Source organism: Scyliorhinus torazame, chromosome 11, assembly GCF_047496885.1.
Source record: "Scyliorhinus torazame isolate Kashiwa2021f chromosome 11, sScyTor2.1, whole genome shotgun sequence".
Taxonomy (NCBI): Eukaryota; Metazoa; Chordata; class Chondrichthyes; order Carcharhiniformes; family Scyliorhinidae; genus Scyliorhinus; species Scyliorhinus torazame.
The window spans coordinates 60553041-60567156 of NC_092717.1; the positions used below are offsets into that span (position 1 = coordinate 60553041).

The window sequence follows — 14116 nt, forward strand, 5'->3', positions numbered from 1 at the left end:
TTTCAACCCATTAGAACTGTAGATAAAATCAGCTGATATAATCAAAGCATTTTTCATTGTTAAAGGTCATTCAACTGAAAAATAAACAGGCAAGATGTACGGAACATTCTGGAAGAGGGCTAGCTTACTACATTGAGAAAGAACTTTTACACACAGCCAGTGGTTCGGGTCTGGAATGCAATGCCTGGAAGTGGGGTGGTGGCACGTTCAATCGAGACATTCAAGAGGGCATTAGATGATTACTTGAATAGAAACAATGTACAGGGGTATGGGGAAAAGGCAGGGGAATGGCACTAAGTTATGATGCTTGTTTGGAGAGACAGTGCAGGCACGATGGGCCAAATGGCCTCTTTCTGCATCATAACGATTCTGTGATTCTGTGAAAACAAGCCTTTATCCCCTTTAATTTGTGCCAATGTGTTGGCCAACAGTTCCAATGTTTTCTGGTGAGTAAGAGCTGTTTTTCAACAATATGTATGTCTTTGTGGTTACTGATCGGTTAGCACTGCCCAATTTCCCCAGATTCCCAATCGGTACTGGAAATCTTTCTCCCTCCACAGATATGCCCAGAACTGCTGAGTATTACCAGTATTTTCTGTTCTTTTTCCTGTTTTGCCCTTGTTGTGAAATTTCTAAATTTCCATTTACTTTTTTCAACAGCGGGAAGTGAAAGATGTGATAACACCAATTGTCTTTGAAGTGACATACAACTTGGGCAAGCACAAAGTCTCTGGCAAATCTGTAAAGGAACTTCCGGCTTTAAAACCAATCCTGCGCTGGAGGAAGGGACATAAACTGGCTCAGCAAAACCAGGTAATCTTCGATTACGATATTGTCGTGCAATAATGACACATTTCTTTGTGTGCACATGTTACTATTGATTTTCAAGATAAATGTGAGTTTTAAGCAGCACGGTGGCACAGTGGTTAACACAAAGCTGCCTCACAGCTCCAGGGACCTGGGTTCAATTCCCGCCTCGGGTGACTGCGTGGAGTTTGCACATTCTCCCTGTGTCTGCATGGGTTTCCTCCGGGTGCTCGGATTTCCTCCCACAGTCTGAAGATGTGCAGGTTAGGTGGATTGGCCAATCTAAATTGCCCCTTAGTGTCAAAAGGTTAGGTGGGGTTAGTGGATCATGGGAATAGGGTTGAGGCGTGGGCTTAAGTAGGGTGCTCTTTCCAAGGGCTGGTGCAGACGTGATGGGCTGAACGGCCTCCTTCTGCACTGTAGGAATTACCTGAAATTTTAAATTTAGAGTCCCCAATTATTTTTTTCCAATTAAGGAGCAATTTAGCATGGCCAATCCACCTACCCTGCACATCTTTGGGTTGTGGGGATGAGACCCATGCAGACACTGGGAGAATGTGCAAACTCCATACGGACAGTGACCTGTAGCTGGGATCGAACCTGGGAACTCAGTGTTGTGAGGCAGCAGTGCTAACTGCTATGCCGCCCACAGGGAGATATTTTGACAATTTGCAGATTTCATTTCAGCAGATGTTTTGTAAGAAGAGAAACACAACAACGGCACAGAGATTAAAGGGTTAATCAAGAGCATAACTAGTCACAAAGCAATCCTTTACAGTGGCCATCTAGTTGAAATTGCTGTGTAATTGATTGAAAAATGGTGCAAAACCATTTAAGTACTGAAATTAAGCTCGACATTTGGGTAATGGGCTAATTCTGGTAAGTGATGGAGAGATAGACTGTGACTGTGAAGTGCAGAATCTTGTTCAGTAATTACCCTTTGATCTGACTATGAAGAGGAAGTGTATTATTTTGCTTCACAATGGTTCTTGTGATTTTCTCACCCAGTATTGTTTCAGAAAAATTGTTAACTTCTGCTGATACTACAATGTTTGCTGGTTTCACTTGCCAATGTCACAGAGGGCATAGATATTTGAGGGCTGGTTTGGCTCACTTGGCTAGACAGCTCATTCATGAGGCAGAGCGAGGCCAGTAGCGTGGGTTCAATTCCCTTACCAGCTGAGGCTATTCATGAAGTCCCTGTCTGAGATGTGGTGATCCTCAGGTTAAATCACCACCAGTCAGTTCTCCCTCTTAAAGGGGAAAGCAGCCTATGGTCATCTGGAACCATGGCTTTTTACCTTTTTATATATATATGCTACATTATATATAATAATCTTTATTCTCACAAGTAGGCTTACATTAACACTGCAATGAAGTTACTGTGAAAAGCCCTTTATATAAGCCTCATATATTACAGATGAGTAAATGCAGGCATGTATACATTTGCCCTTTGCAATATTAGTCCCAATATACCTAACTTGCCTCCCACTTCACCTGCCTCTTGGAAGAGGCACAAAACACTAAAAATGTGAAGACAATTCAGGAATCTGTTAAAAATTGTCCTTCACCTTCCCATAAGTGACCAGGTAAATCTGGGAATGGTCCCAATACTCTAAGTAAGATAAGAAGAAAACATCCAAACTCACTCTTGGCATTTGCAGTTTAAATGGGTGATTCCCTAGTTCTGCACGGCTCCCTTACCTCAAGCTGTCAACTTGTGTATTCTTGATTTCCTTATAGTCTTTGAAGCCTTGAATCAGTTGCCTTCCAAGCTTACTCCTCCCCAGCACATCTAAGCCCAAGGCATGAAGTCACTCTCCGTAGTTCAGTGCATGCAGACTGAAGATCGTGGGCGCGATTCTCCACTCCCACGCCGATTGGGAGAATCGCCTGGGCCGCCAAAATTTCCGGGGACGCCGGTCCGACGCCCTCCCGCGATTCTCCCAAGCGGCGGGAACGGCCCGGTCGAGTTACGCGGGCCGCGGGCCGGAGAATCGCCGGAGACACCGAAAATGGCGATTCTCCGGCACCCCCGCGATTCTGAGGCCCGGATGGGCCGAGCGGCCAGGCCAAAACGGCGGGTTCCCCCTGGCGCCGTCCACACCTGGTCGCTACAGTCGTGGGCGGCGCGTGAACGCTGGGGGGGCGGCCTGTGGGGGGGCGAGGGGGGATCCTGCACCGGGCTTCACCTGGAATGTGGGGTGGCCCGCGATCGGTGCCCACCGATCGTCGGGCCATCCTCTCTGAAGGAGGACCTCCTTCCTTCCGCCGCCCCGCAAGATCCGTCCCCCATCTTCTTGCGGGGCGGATTTGGACAGTACGGCAACCGCGCATGAGTGTATGACGTCCGTTATGCGGCGCCGGCCGCGTCATCTATGCGGCGCCGCTTTTACGCGGGCGACAAGGTAGATGACGCGGCTCCGATACTGGCCCATTGTCAGGGCCTGAATCGGTCGGGACCGGGGCCGTTCCGCGCCGTCGTGACTCTCGACGGTGTTCCCAACGGCGCGGCCACTTCGGCGTGGGGGTGGAGAATCCCGCCCCATGTTTGGTGCTCTTCTCTGCAGCATCTCTTAGACAAAGCACCCTTTTGAGGTACCACACTATCCAAACCCAGTTGCTATCTAGTCCTTTCTTCTAGGTTGTGGCGATGCCGGCGTTGGACTGGGGTGAGCACAGTAAGAAGTCTTACAACACCAGGTTAAAGTCCAACAGGTTTGTTTCAAACACTAGCTTTCGGAGCAGTGCTCCCCTGAGGAAGGAACAGTGCTCTGAAAGCTAGTGTTTGAAACAAACCTGTTGGACTTTAACCTGGTGTTGTAAGACTTCTTACTTTCTTCTAGGTGCTGACTCTACTGTCCAATTTAGCATTACGTGTTAATTTAATAACTATACTAATTATTTCCTGCACCAGATAGTCACTGAATGTAACCGACGTAGAGCTGACTCCAAACCATAGAGCATCTCACAAATGACAGGACTCCATCTGGAAGTAGGTCCATTTAAAATTAATCTCTGCTTAAAGATATTTAACTAACCAGAAAACTACAGGCCAGTCAGCCTAACGTCAATGGCGGGTTACCTTTTAGAGTCACAGGGCGGACTCTTACCATATTTGTTCAAAGTGTCGGTTCTGGTAAGAAAACCAGTGAGAATCACGCCAGTGGCGGGAAAACTCACTGAATATTCAGCCTCTTTAACAAATTATTTTCTTCCCACGAGATTCATGCTAGCTCGTGGTGGCTTGCCTCGGATTCGCTTAATCTCGGTAATCAGTGGGATGCTCATTTTAAACGCCTCCCCAACACTCCCCTGCATTTGTCCCAAGTCCAGTCGAGGGAATGGCTGCCAGGAAGACAGCACCAATATTTTCAGAGGGAGTCCTTACCAACTCTTGGATAGTGTGGAGCAGAGGTGTGGCAGCAGAGGTGTGGCATCCTCTACCTGCATTCCCGCAGACGGCCATCAACCAAAGTCACCACACCCGCCTGGGAGGCAAAGCAGCGGCCGCAATAGTGTGTCAGCTCACTGCATAAGAGGACGGAGCAACAGGGCCGGAAGAAGATGAATGACATTCTTCACACAGCCAGGGTAAGTCTGCCTCCTGACGTATTCTGCTGCACCCCTTCACACACCATCCACGGTGATCTCTCACCCATCCACCTCACCGATTCACAAAACTTCTCATGTTTCCCAGTAGATACGAGGGGCGCGCTTCTCCGACCCTCCACCGGGTCAGAGAATCGCTGGGGGCCGGTGTGAATCCCCCCCCCGCCGTGTCACAAATTCTCCGCCACCGGTGATTCGGCGGGGGCGGGAATCGCGTCGGTCGGTGGGAATCCCCCGGCGATTCTCCGGTCCGCGACGGGCCGAAGTCCCGCTGCTGTCAACCCATGCCAGCCGGTGTGGATTGAACCACCTTTGGGACGGCGGGACACGGCGGCGCGGGCGGGCTCCGGAGTCCTGGGGAGGGCGCGGGGCGATCTGGCCCCGGGGGGTGCCCCCACGGTGGCCTGGCCCGCGATCGGGGCCCACCGATCCGCGGGCGGGCCTGTGCCATGGGGGCACTCTTTTCCTTCCGCCTGTGCCATGGTCTCCACCATGGCGGAGGCGGAAGAGACCCCCTCCACTGCGCATGCACGGGGATGCCGTGAGCGGCCGCTAACGCTGCCGCGCATGCGCCGCCCGGCAATGTCATTTCCGCGCCAGCTGGCGGGGCGGAAATCAGTCCGGCGCGGGCCTAGCCCTTCAAGGTTAGTGCTCGGCCCCTCAAGATGCGGAGGATTCCGCACCTTTGGGGCGGCGCGATGCCGGACTGATTTGCGCCGTTTTTGGTGCCGGTCGGTGGACATCGCGCCGATTACGGAGAATTTCGCCCCATATTAGCAATCAGGTTTCATGCCAACATAAGTTCCCGCTGGTGTGACACAAGGTTGAAAGGCCTGATGGGATGCTTGTGGGCAGCTGTTGTACTGAGCATTTATGTGATGCAAATGGTATTTGCGCCACATGCCAGCCGAAGAGCGACCCCCCCCCCCCCATTAATACGCCATTGGAAGAATTGTAATGGGATTTTGCGCCGGCATTATCTGACTATTTGACTCCTGCAAGATTCACTGTGCCCACCCACCAAATCCACCCTGGACTGGCTGTGAGAATTCCCCCCACAGACTTTGTGAGTGTATATATAGACTGGCGAAATGGGTGGACACTAGCAGGAGAAGTGATACATTTTGGGAAGGACAATGAAGAGAGACCACATAAATGGAACAATATAACTTCAAATGGGATGGAGAACAGAGAGACCGGGGGGTGTACTTGCACAAATATTTGAAGGCAGCAGGACATGCTGCAAATTCAGTTGGAGAGCTATCATGGAATCTTCAGATTTATTAGTATAGGCAACCAATGAGAAATTCAGTGATGTGATGCTATGCCTCCATTCTTTATTGACAAGCAGCCCTCCTGGTCACTATGAGCCCAGCCAGCACGGCATCGATATTCGAGATCCTCTGCATGTCCCAGACACATGAAACCGGTGACACCCTGACAATACACAGCCCAGTTGGCTGATGTTAGATCAGGATGTCACAATTGAACAATGCAGGATCTGGCAATATCTGCGATGTCCGCTCTGGAGGCAAGAGGAAGAGACTTGGAGTAGCTTCACTTAAAAGGGCTTGAACACTGTATGCAGAGCAATGCAAAGGGTCGGGAAGTAATCAGGAGTGTTTTTGAAGGTGTATTTGCCAGAGCGTGTCACCACAGCCTCATTGAGATAGCAGAACAAACAAAAAGAACAAAGAAATGTACAGCACAGGAACAGGCCCTTCGGCCCTCCAAGCCCGTGCCGACCATACTGCCCGACTAAACTACAATCTTCTACACTTCCTGGGTCCGTATCCTTCTATTCCCATCCTATTCATATATTTGTCAAGATGCCCCTTAAATGTCCCTATCGTCCCTGCTTCCACTACCTCCTCCGGTAGTGAGTTCCAGGCACCCACTACCCTCTGCGTAAAAAACTTGCCTCGTACATCTACTCTAAACTTTGCCCCTCTCACCTTAAACCTATGCCCCCTAGTAATTGACCCCTCTACCCTGGGGAAAAGCCTCTGACTATCCACTCTGTCTATGCCCCTCATAATTTTGTATACCTCTATCAGGTCGCCCCTCAACCTCCTTCGTTCCAGTGAGAACAAACCGAGTTTATTCAATCGCTCCTCATAGCTTATGCCCTCCATACCAGGCAACATTCTGGTAAATCTCTTCTGCACCCTCTCTAAAGCCTCCACATCCTTCTGGTAGTGTGGCGACCAGAATTGAACACTATACTCCAAGTGAGGCCTAACTAAGGTTCTATACAGCTGCAACATGACTTGCCAATTCTTATACTCAATACCCCGGCCAATGAAGGCAAGCATGCCGTATGCCTTCTTGACTACCTTCTCCACCTGTGTAGCCCCTTTCAGTGATCTGTGGACCTGTACTCCCAGATCTCTTTGACTTTCAATACTCTTGAGGGTTCTACCATTCACTGTATATTCCCTACCTGCATTAGCCCTTCCAAAATGCATTACCTCACATTTGTCCAGGTTAAACTCCATCTGCCATCTCTCCGCCCAAGTCTCCAGACAATCTAAATCCTGCTGTATCCTCAGACAGTCCTCATCGCTATCCGCAATTCCACCAACCTTTGTGTCGTCTGCAAACTTACTAATCAGACCAGTTACATTTTCCTCCAAATCATTTATATATACTACAAAGAGCAAAGGTCCCAGCACTGATCCCTGTGGAACACCACTGGTCACAGCCCTCCAATTAGAAAAGCATCCCTCCATTGCTACCCTCTGCCTTCTATGGCCCAGCCAGTTCTGTATCCACCTTGCCAGTTCACCCCTGATCCCGTGTGACTTCACCTTTTGTACTAGTCTACCATGAGGGACCTTGTCAAAGGCCTTACTGAAGTCCATATAGACAACATCTACTGCCCTACCTGCATCAATCATCTTAGTGACCTCCTCGAAAAACTCTATCAAGTTAGTGAGACACGACCTCCCCTTCACAAAACCGTGCTGCCTCTCACTAATACGTCCATTTGCTTCTAAATGAAAAAGAAAATAGGCTACAACAAAAAGAAGACAGCGATGGAAGGAGCCCTGGGGCTGCAGCACCACAGAGAAATGAAGCAGAGGCTGGGAGAGGACAACCTCCTCTCCTATCCCTCTGCCAACTTGGAGGTGGACTCCTTTGTGCTCCTTGACAGTGACAGGAGGCTGTCTGGCAGGACAGCCAATGCACTCAGCATCTCACTGTGCATGCCCCATTGTGGTACCTGTCTGAATCCTTTGTTGCAAGAACTTGTCTGCCCCCCAGAGAGCTGGCCCGAGGTTCATTGTTTACATTTGGCATCACTGCAGTCCACGAATGCCTGGTTGACATAACATGTGCTGACCCCAAGGCTATATAGTAAGGTACATGCAGTGCCAATATCTGTGAACCAGGTGCGAGTGATCAATGCTGTTGTTCTCCCTCTTCCTCGTTGGGCTGCTGTGGCTGGGTACCTGCAAACGGAATGTAGAAGGGAAAGGTTTGAGTGAGGGAAAGGGAGGGTGGGGTAGAAAGCAAGGAGTCCATTGTCACACCATCACTTACTTGCTTATCATGCCAGATAGTAGGGCGGATGTGTGCAGAGAGTTGAGAGGGCATAAGGCAGGAAGATGTCTTCATCCACAATGCTCTCAGTGATGTCAGATGCAACAGATCTCACTGGGACCCATCTCCTCCATAGGGTTCAGGCGATGCAGACTTTCTTGTCTCCTGTCAGGTCTGTTTTTCTCCTTTCCATTATGTGAGGTTGAGGCTGTATAGAGAGTGTGGAAGAGATTTACTACAATCTTTTCAGGGGTTTTCAGTTATCTGGAGATTCTGAAAAAAATGGGTTGTTCTCCCTGAAGTAGGGAGATTTAATAAAGCTGTGAGAAATCATTTACTGGATATGTTGATACGATGAGATGAGGCTCAGACCCGGACTTCCGGTGGCGGCTATGAAGGAGTAGGTCGCACATTTGGTGGCTCCCGTTCGGGTCGGAACTTTGGACCTTTTTCCCCGATTTTTTTTTTTTTTGTCGGATCTGAAGTGGAAAATTGATGTTGGATACAACTGTGTCGAGGAATCCTACATGAGTGCATGGAGAAGCGGACCAGGAGTGCTTGCAAAGGAAGAAATAGGCGAACGGAGAAGGCTTGGGCTGAGGCTGCAACAGGAGACAGCATGGCGGACGACCGGGGTTCTGGCTTGACGAACCAGCAGTCGACGGAGCAGTTGATGCAGTTTATACAGGAGGGCTTCGCCAAGCAGAAACAGGACTGCTTGGACCCGATTAAGGAGTCGACTGCGCGACTGGAACTCAGACTTGATGCTCAAGATTGGGCGATTAAGAAAGTGGAAAAGGCATTGACTGAGCAGGAGGAGCACCAAGCTGCAATGGAGTTGGAGGTGGGAATGTTGAGAGGCCAACAGAAAAGGCTCCAGGAGAAGGTGGAGGATTTCGAGAACAGGTCCCGCCGGCAGAACTTGAGAATCGTGGGTCTCTCAGAGGGATCCGAAGGAACGGACGCAGGGCATACGTAGCAGCTATGTTTGAGAAACTACTAGGGGAGGGGACGTTCACCTGACCCTTGGAGGTGGACAGGGCACACAGAGCGCCAGCGATGAGCCGCGTGTGGGTGACCACCCGAGAGCAATGGTGGTGAGATGCCACAGGTACCTTGACAAGGAGTGCATTCTATGGTGGACCAGGCAGACGCAGAGCTGCAAATGGGAGAACAGAGTCCTGCGGGTATATCAGGATCTGAGCGCGGACGTTGCCAGGAGCAGAGCAAGGTTCAACCAGATAAAATCAACCCTTTTTAAGAAGAAGGTAAAGTTTGGACTACTGTACCTGGCCCGTCTTTGGGTTACGCATGAAGAGCGACATTTCTACTTCAAGTTGCCCGAGGAAGCAATGGACTTGGTGAGAAGGAAAGGGCTGGTAGCGGACTGAGGTGTTTGGACTCAACTTTGCTGCAGTGCTCATGTGTTTTGTTTTCTCTTCTTTTCAGTTAATGTTTTTTTTAAAAAGAGAAAAGTTTTTGTCTTTGGATGTTACTTGTAATGCCTTTTGTATTGAGTTGGGGTCTGCGGACGAGCTGCTTGAGTTAAAATTTGCATTTGCACTGAGGGGGAAGGAGGTGTGAATGTTAGATGTTTGATCTTTTTGATTTTCTTTGTGTTTTTTGGGGGCAATTTGTTTGGGATTGTTTATGTTTGCATATGTATATCCGAGCAAGGGGGAGGGAACAATAGGTGGGAAAATGTCTGGCGCCATGGGCGGGGGCCACCAAGCTAGCTGGATGCGTGAGGCGCGGGCTTTAGACTGGCTCAGGAAAGGTGATGGCTGATCGGTCGGGGGGGGGGGGGGGGGGGCGGCGGCGGCGGCGGGAAGCGCCCCTACTAGGCTGATCACATGGAATGTAAGAGGGCTAAATGGGCCGGTTAAGAGGGCACGCGTGTTCGCGCATTTGAGGGGACTGAAGGCAGATGTGGCAAAGTTGCAGGAGATGCATCTTAGAGTAACTGACCAGGTCAGACTAAGGAAGGGATGGGTCAGACAGGTTTTCCACTCGGGGCAAGACTCTAAGACTAGAGGGGTCACGATCCTGAATAACAAGCGAGTGACATTGGAAGCGGGAAGAATAGTTGCGGACGTGGGGGGTCGGTACATTATGGTCCATGGAAAGCTGGAGGGGCTGCTGGTGGTAGTCGTGAATGTGTACGCGCTGAATTGGGATGATGTGGAGTTCATAAGGAGGATGTTGGTAAAGATCCCGGACCTGGATTCGCGTAAGCTGGTTATGGGGGGGGACTTCAACACAGTCATTAACCCAGGACTAGACCGATCTAGCTCAAGGACAGGCAGCAATGGCAAAGGAGCGAAAGGGGTTTATGGAGCAGATGGGAGGGGTGGACCCATGGAGATTTGGGCGGCCGAGAGTGAAGGAGTTTTCCTTCTACTCGCATGTGCATAAAGTGTACACCCAGATTGACTTTTTTATCCTGAACAGGGCTTTACTGACGGAGGTAGTGGACATTGAGTACTCAGCGATCACGGTCTCGGATCAGGCCCCGCACAGGGTTGACCTACAGGTGAGCAACGAGAGTAGCCAGCGCCCGCACTGGAGGTTTGGACGTGGGACTTTTTGCTGATGAGGAGGTGTGTGAGCGGCTGACGAAATGTATCCAGAACTATCTGGAAGTCTCGGCTGCGGTGGTCTGGGAGGCGCTGAAGGCGGTGGTTAGAGGGGAGCTGATCTCGATACGGGCCCACAGGGAGAAGGTAGACAGAGCAGAGACTGACCAACTGAGGAAGGAAATGCTACAGGTTGACAGGAGTTATGTGGAGGCCCCAGAGGCAGGGCTTCTAAGAGAACGACGGAGGCTACAAGTGGAGTTTGGCTTGTTAACTACAGGGAAGGCGGCAGATCAGCTGAGGAAGGCGAGGGGGACAATCTATGAATATGGGGAGAAGGTCGGTAGAATGCTTGCGCAGCAGCTTAGAAAGCAGGAGGCGGCCAGGGAGATTGTGAAAGTAAGGGACAGAGATGGGAACCTGGTTGGAGATTCAGCTGGGGTCAATAAGGCGTTTGTGGAATTCTACAGCTGGTTGTATGAGTCGGAACCCCCAGATGGGATGAGGCAGTTCTTAGGGGGGCTGAAGTTCCCGAAGGTTGATGAAGACTTGGTAAAGGGCTGGGGGCCCTGATCGGGTTGGAAGAGATAGCAGATGGGCTGAAGGCCATGCAGTCGGGTAAAGCCCTGGGACCGGATGGGTATCCCGTGGAGTTTTACAAAAAGTTCTTTGGGATGCTGGGGTCATGCTGTGAGGCCATTTAATGAGGTCAGGAAGAGAGGGGGGCTTCCCCCGACGATGCCACAGGCCACTATCTCATTGATCCTGAAGCGGGATAAGGATCTGGAGTTATGCGGGTCCTATAGACCGATCTCCCTACTAAATGTAGACGCCAAATTGTTGGCTAAGATCTTGTCCTCAAGGATTGAGGACTGCCTCCCGGACGTGATTGGGGAGGACCAGACGGGATTTGTTAAGGGGACGCAGTTGGCGGCCAACGTAAGAAGGCTGTTGAATGCTATCATGATGCCCCCAGAGGGTAGGGACGTAGAGGTAGTGGTCGCAATGGACGCAGAGAAGGCATTTGACCGGGTGGAATGGACCGATCTGTGGGAGATGCTGGGGCGGTTTGGATTTAGGAGGGGTGTCATTGACTGGGTCAGGCTGTTGTATCAGGCGCCCGTGGCAAGTGTTCGGAAAAACAGACTACCATCGGGCAATTTAGGCTGCACCGGGGGACGAGGCGGGGATTCCCCTCTCCCTGCTGTTGTTCGCACTGGCCATTGAACTGCTGGCAATTGCGTTGAAAGTCTCAAAGGGCTTGAAGGGACTGGTGAGGGGGGTGGGGGGAGGGGGGGTGGGGGTTGGTGGTGGAACACAGAGTCTCGTGAAATGCGGACGATGTGCTCTTATATGTGTCGGACCCATTGGAAGGTATGAATGGGCCGTTTTTCGGGCTACAAATTGAACATGGGGAAAAGCAAGATGTTCGCGATCCAGGCAAGGGGGCAGGAGAGGCGATTTGGGGAGCTGCCGTTTAGCGTGGAAGGGGGAAGCTTTCGGTACCTAAGCACCCAGGTGACGTGGGAATGGGAACGGCTGCACAAGCTTAATCTGGCCTGACTAGTAGACCAAATGAAGGAGGATTTTTGGAGGTGGGACGTGCTTCCGCTGTCAATGGCTCGGAGGGTACGGACAGTGAAAATGACGGATCTCCCGAGATTACTGTTTGTGTTTCAGTGTCTCCCCATCTTTATTCCTCGATCCTTTTTCAAACGGGTCAACAAGGTGATCTTGTGTTTTGTATGGGCGGGTAAGACCCCGTGAGTTAAAAAGGTTGGAGCGCAACCGGGGGGAGGACGGGCTGACACTCCTGAACTTTAGTAATTATTATTGGGCGGTGAATATAGCCATGATTAGGCTATATGATAACCATGATAAGTGGATGGGGGGGGGGGGGTGGGGGTGGTGGGGGGGGGGGGGGGGGTGGGGGGGTGGGGGTGGGGGGTGGGTGGGGTGGGGGGGGGGGTGGGGGTGGGGGGTGGGTGGGGGGGGGGGGGGGGGGGGGTGGGGGGTGGGTGGGGTGGGGGGGGGGAGGGGGGGGGGGGGGGGGTTGGGGTGGGAGCGCGTAGAGGCAGCATCTTGTAAGGGCACAAGTTTGGGGGCGTTGGTAACGGCACGTCTGCCATTCTCACCGGCACGCTACTCCACCAGCCCCATGGTGGCCGCTGCCCTGAGAGTCTGGGGGCAGTGGAGGAGACATGTGGGAGCAGAGGGAGCATTGGTCTAGTCCCTAATTTGCAATAATCACCGGTTTGCCCCGGGGAGGTTAGATGGAGGGTTCCGGAGGTGGCAGAGAGCAGGGATCAAGAGGATGGGTGATATATTTATAGAAGAGAGCTTTCCCAGCTTGAGGGAACTGGACGTGAAATTTGAACTGACGGGAGGGAATGAATTAAGGTACCTGCAGTCGCGAGACTTCCTACGCAGGCAGGTCTCAACCTTCCTGCTCCTCCCATCAAGGGGGATACAGGATAGGGTAGTTTCCAGAGTGTGGGTGGGAGAAGGGAGGGTTTAAGACATTTATAAGGAGCTTATGGGGTCAGAGGAAACACAGACCGAGGAGCTGAAACACAAATGGGAAGAGGAGTTAGGAGTGTTAGAGGATGGTCTCTAGGCGGATGCGATGAGTAGGGTCAACTCGTCCACAACATGTGCCAGGCTCAGCCTGATACAATTTAAGGTCGTTCACCGGGCTCTCATGACAGTGGCCCGTATGAGCAGGTTCTTTGGGGTGGAAGACAGGTGCGCAAGGTGTGCGGGAGGACCAGCGAACCATGTTCACATGTTCTGGACATGCCCAAAGCTTAGGGGATTCTGGCAGGGGTTTGCGGACGTCATGTCCAAAGTATTGGAAACAAGGGTGGTGGCGATTTTCAGGAAGACCCGGGAATCCAGGAGGAGAAAGAGGCAGACGTTCTGGCCTTTGTCTATCTGGTAGCCCGGAGACGGATATTATTAGCTTGGAGGGACTCAAAGCACTCGAAGTCGGCGACCTGGCTAACTGACATGGCTAGCTTTCTCTGTCTGGAGAAAATCAAGTTCGCCCTGAGAGGGTCAATGGTAGGGTTCGCCCGGAGGTGGCAGCTGTTTGTCGACTTCTTTGGGGAAAATTAACCGTCAGCAGAAGCGCGGGGGGGGGAGGAGGGGGGGGTGGTAGTGTGGGTCGTTTAGTGTAGAAAAGTAGGCTAGAAAAGGTGGGACCTGTGAGAGGGGAAGAGGGGAAGACGACTTTTGCACTATGTTTATAATTGTATGTACACTGTTTCTTCTGTTACTGCTATAAAACCATAAATACCTCAATAAAATGATTATTAAAAAAAATAAATCATTTACTGTTTTGCCAGAGCATATAGGAGAAACTGTTGTGAGTGGCAGAGGTGGAAAGACGAGGGGCGGGATTCTCTGATCCTCCACGCCGAAATCGTCCTCGGCGCGGGGGCGAAGAATTACACAAAATAGGCCCCCACGCCGGCACGCGATTCTCCGGGATCCGCACCCCCCTCCAGCAATTCTCCGCGCCGAGTGCCCGCCGAGTCGCGCCGGCATGGTTCTAATGTTGTTCCACCCGGCAG

General features: G+C 51.4%; 1 protein-coding gene across 1 annotated transcript in view; it reads left to right on the forward strand.

Moving 5' to 3' along the window:
• Window positions 1-14116, forward strand: part of itga9 (integrin, alpha 9) — a 936771-nt gene that overhangs the window by 533067 nt on the left and 389588 nt on the right. Inside the window, exon 16 of the mRNA XM_072467362.1 lies at window positions 661-813. Within this exon, the coding sequence (XP_072323463.1) occupies window positions 661-813 (153 nt within the window). The remainder of the gene's footprint in view (window positions 1-660; window positions 814-14116) is intronic.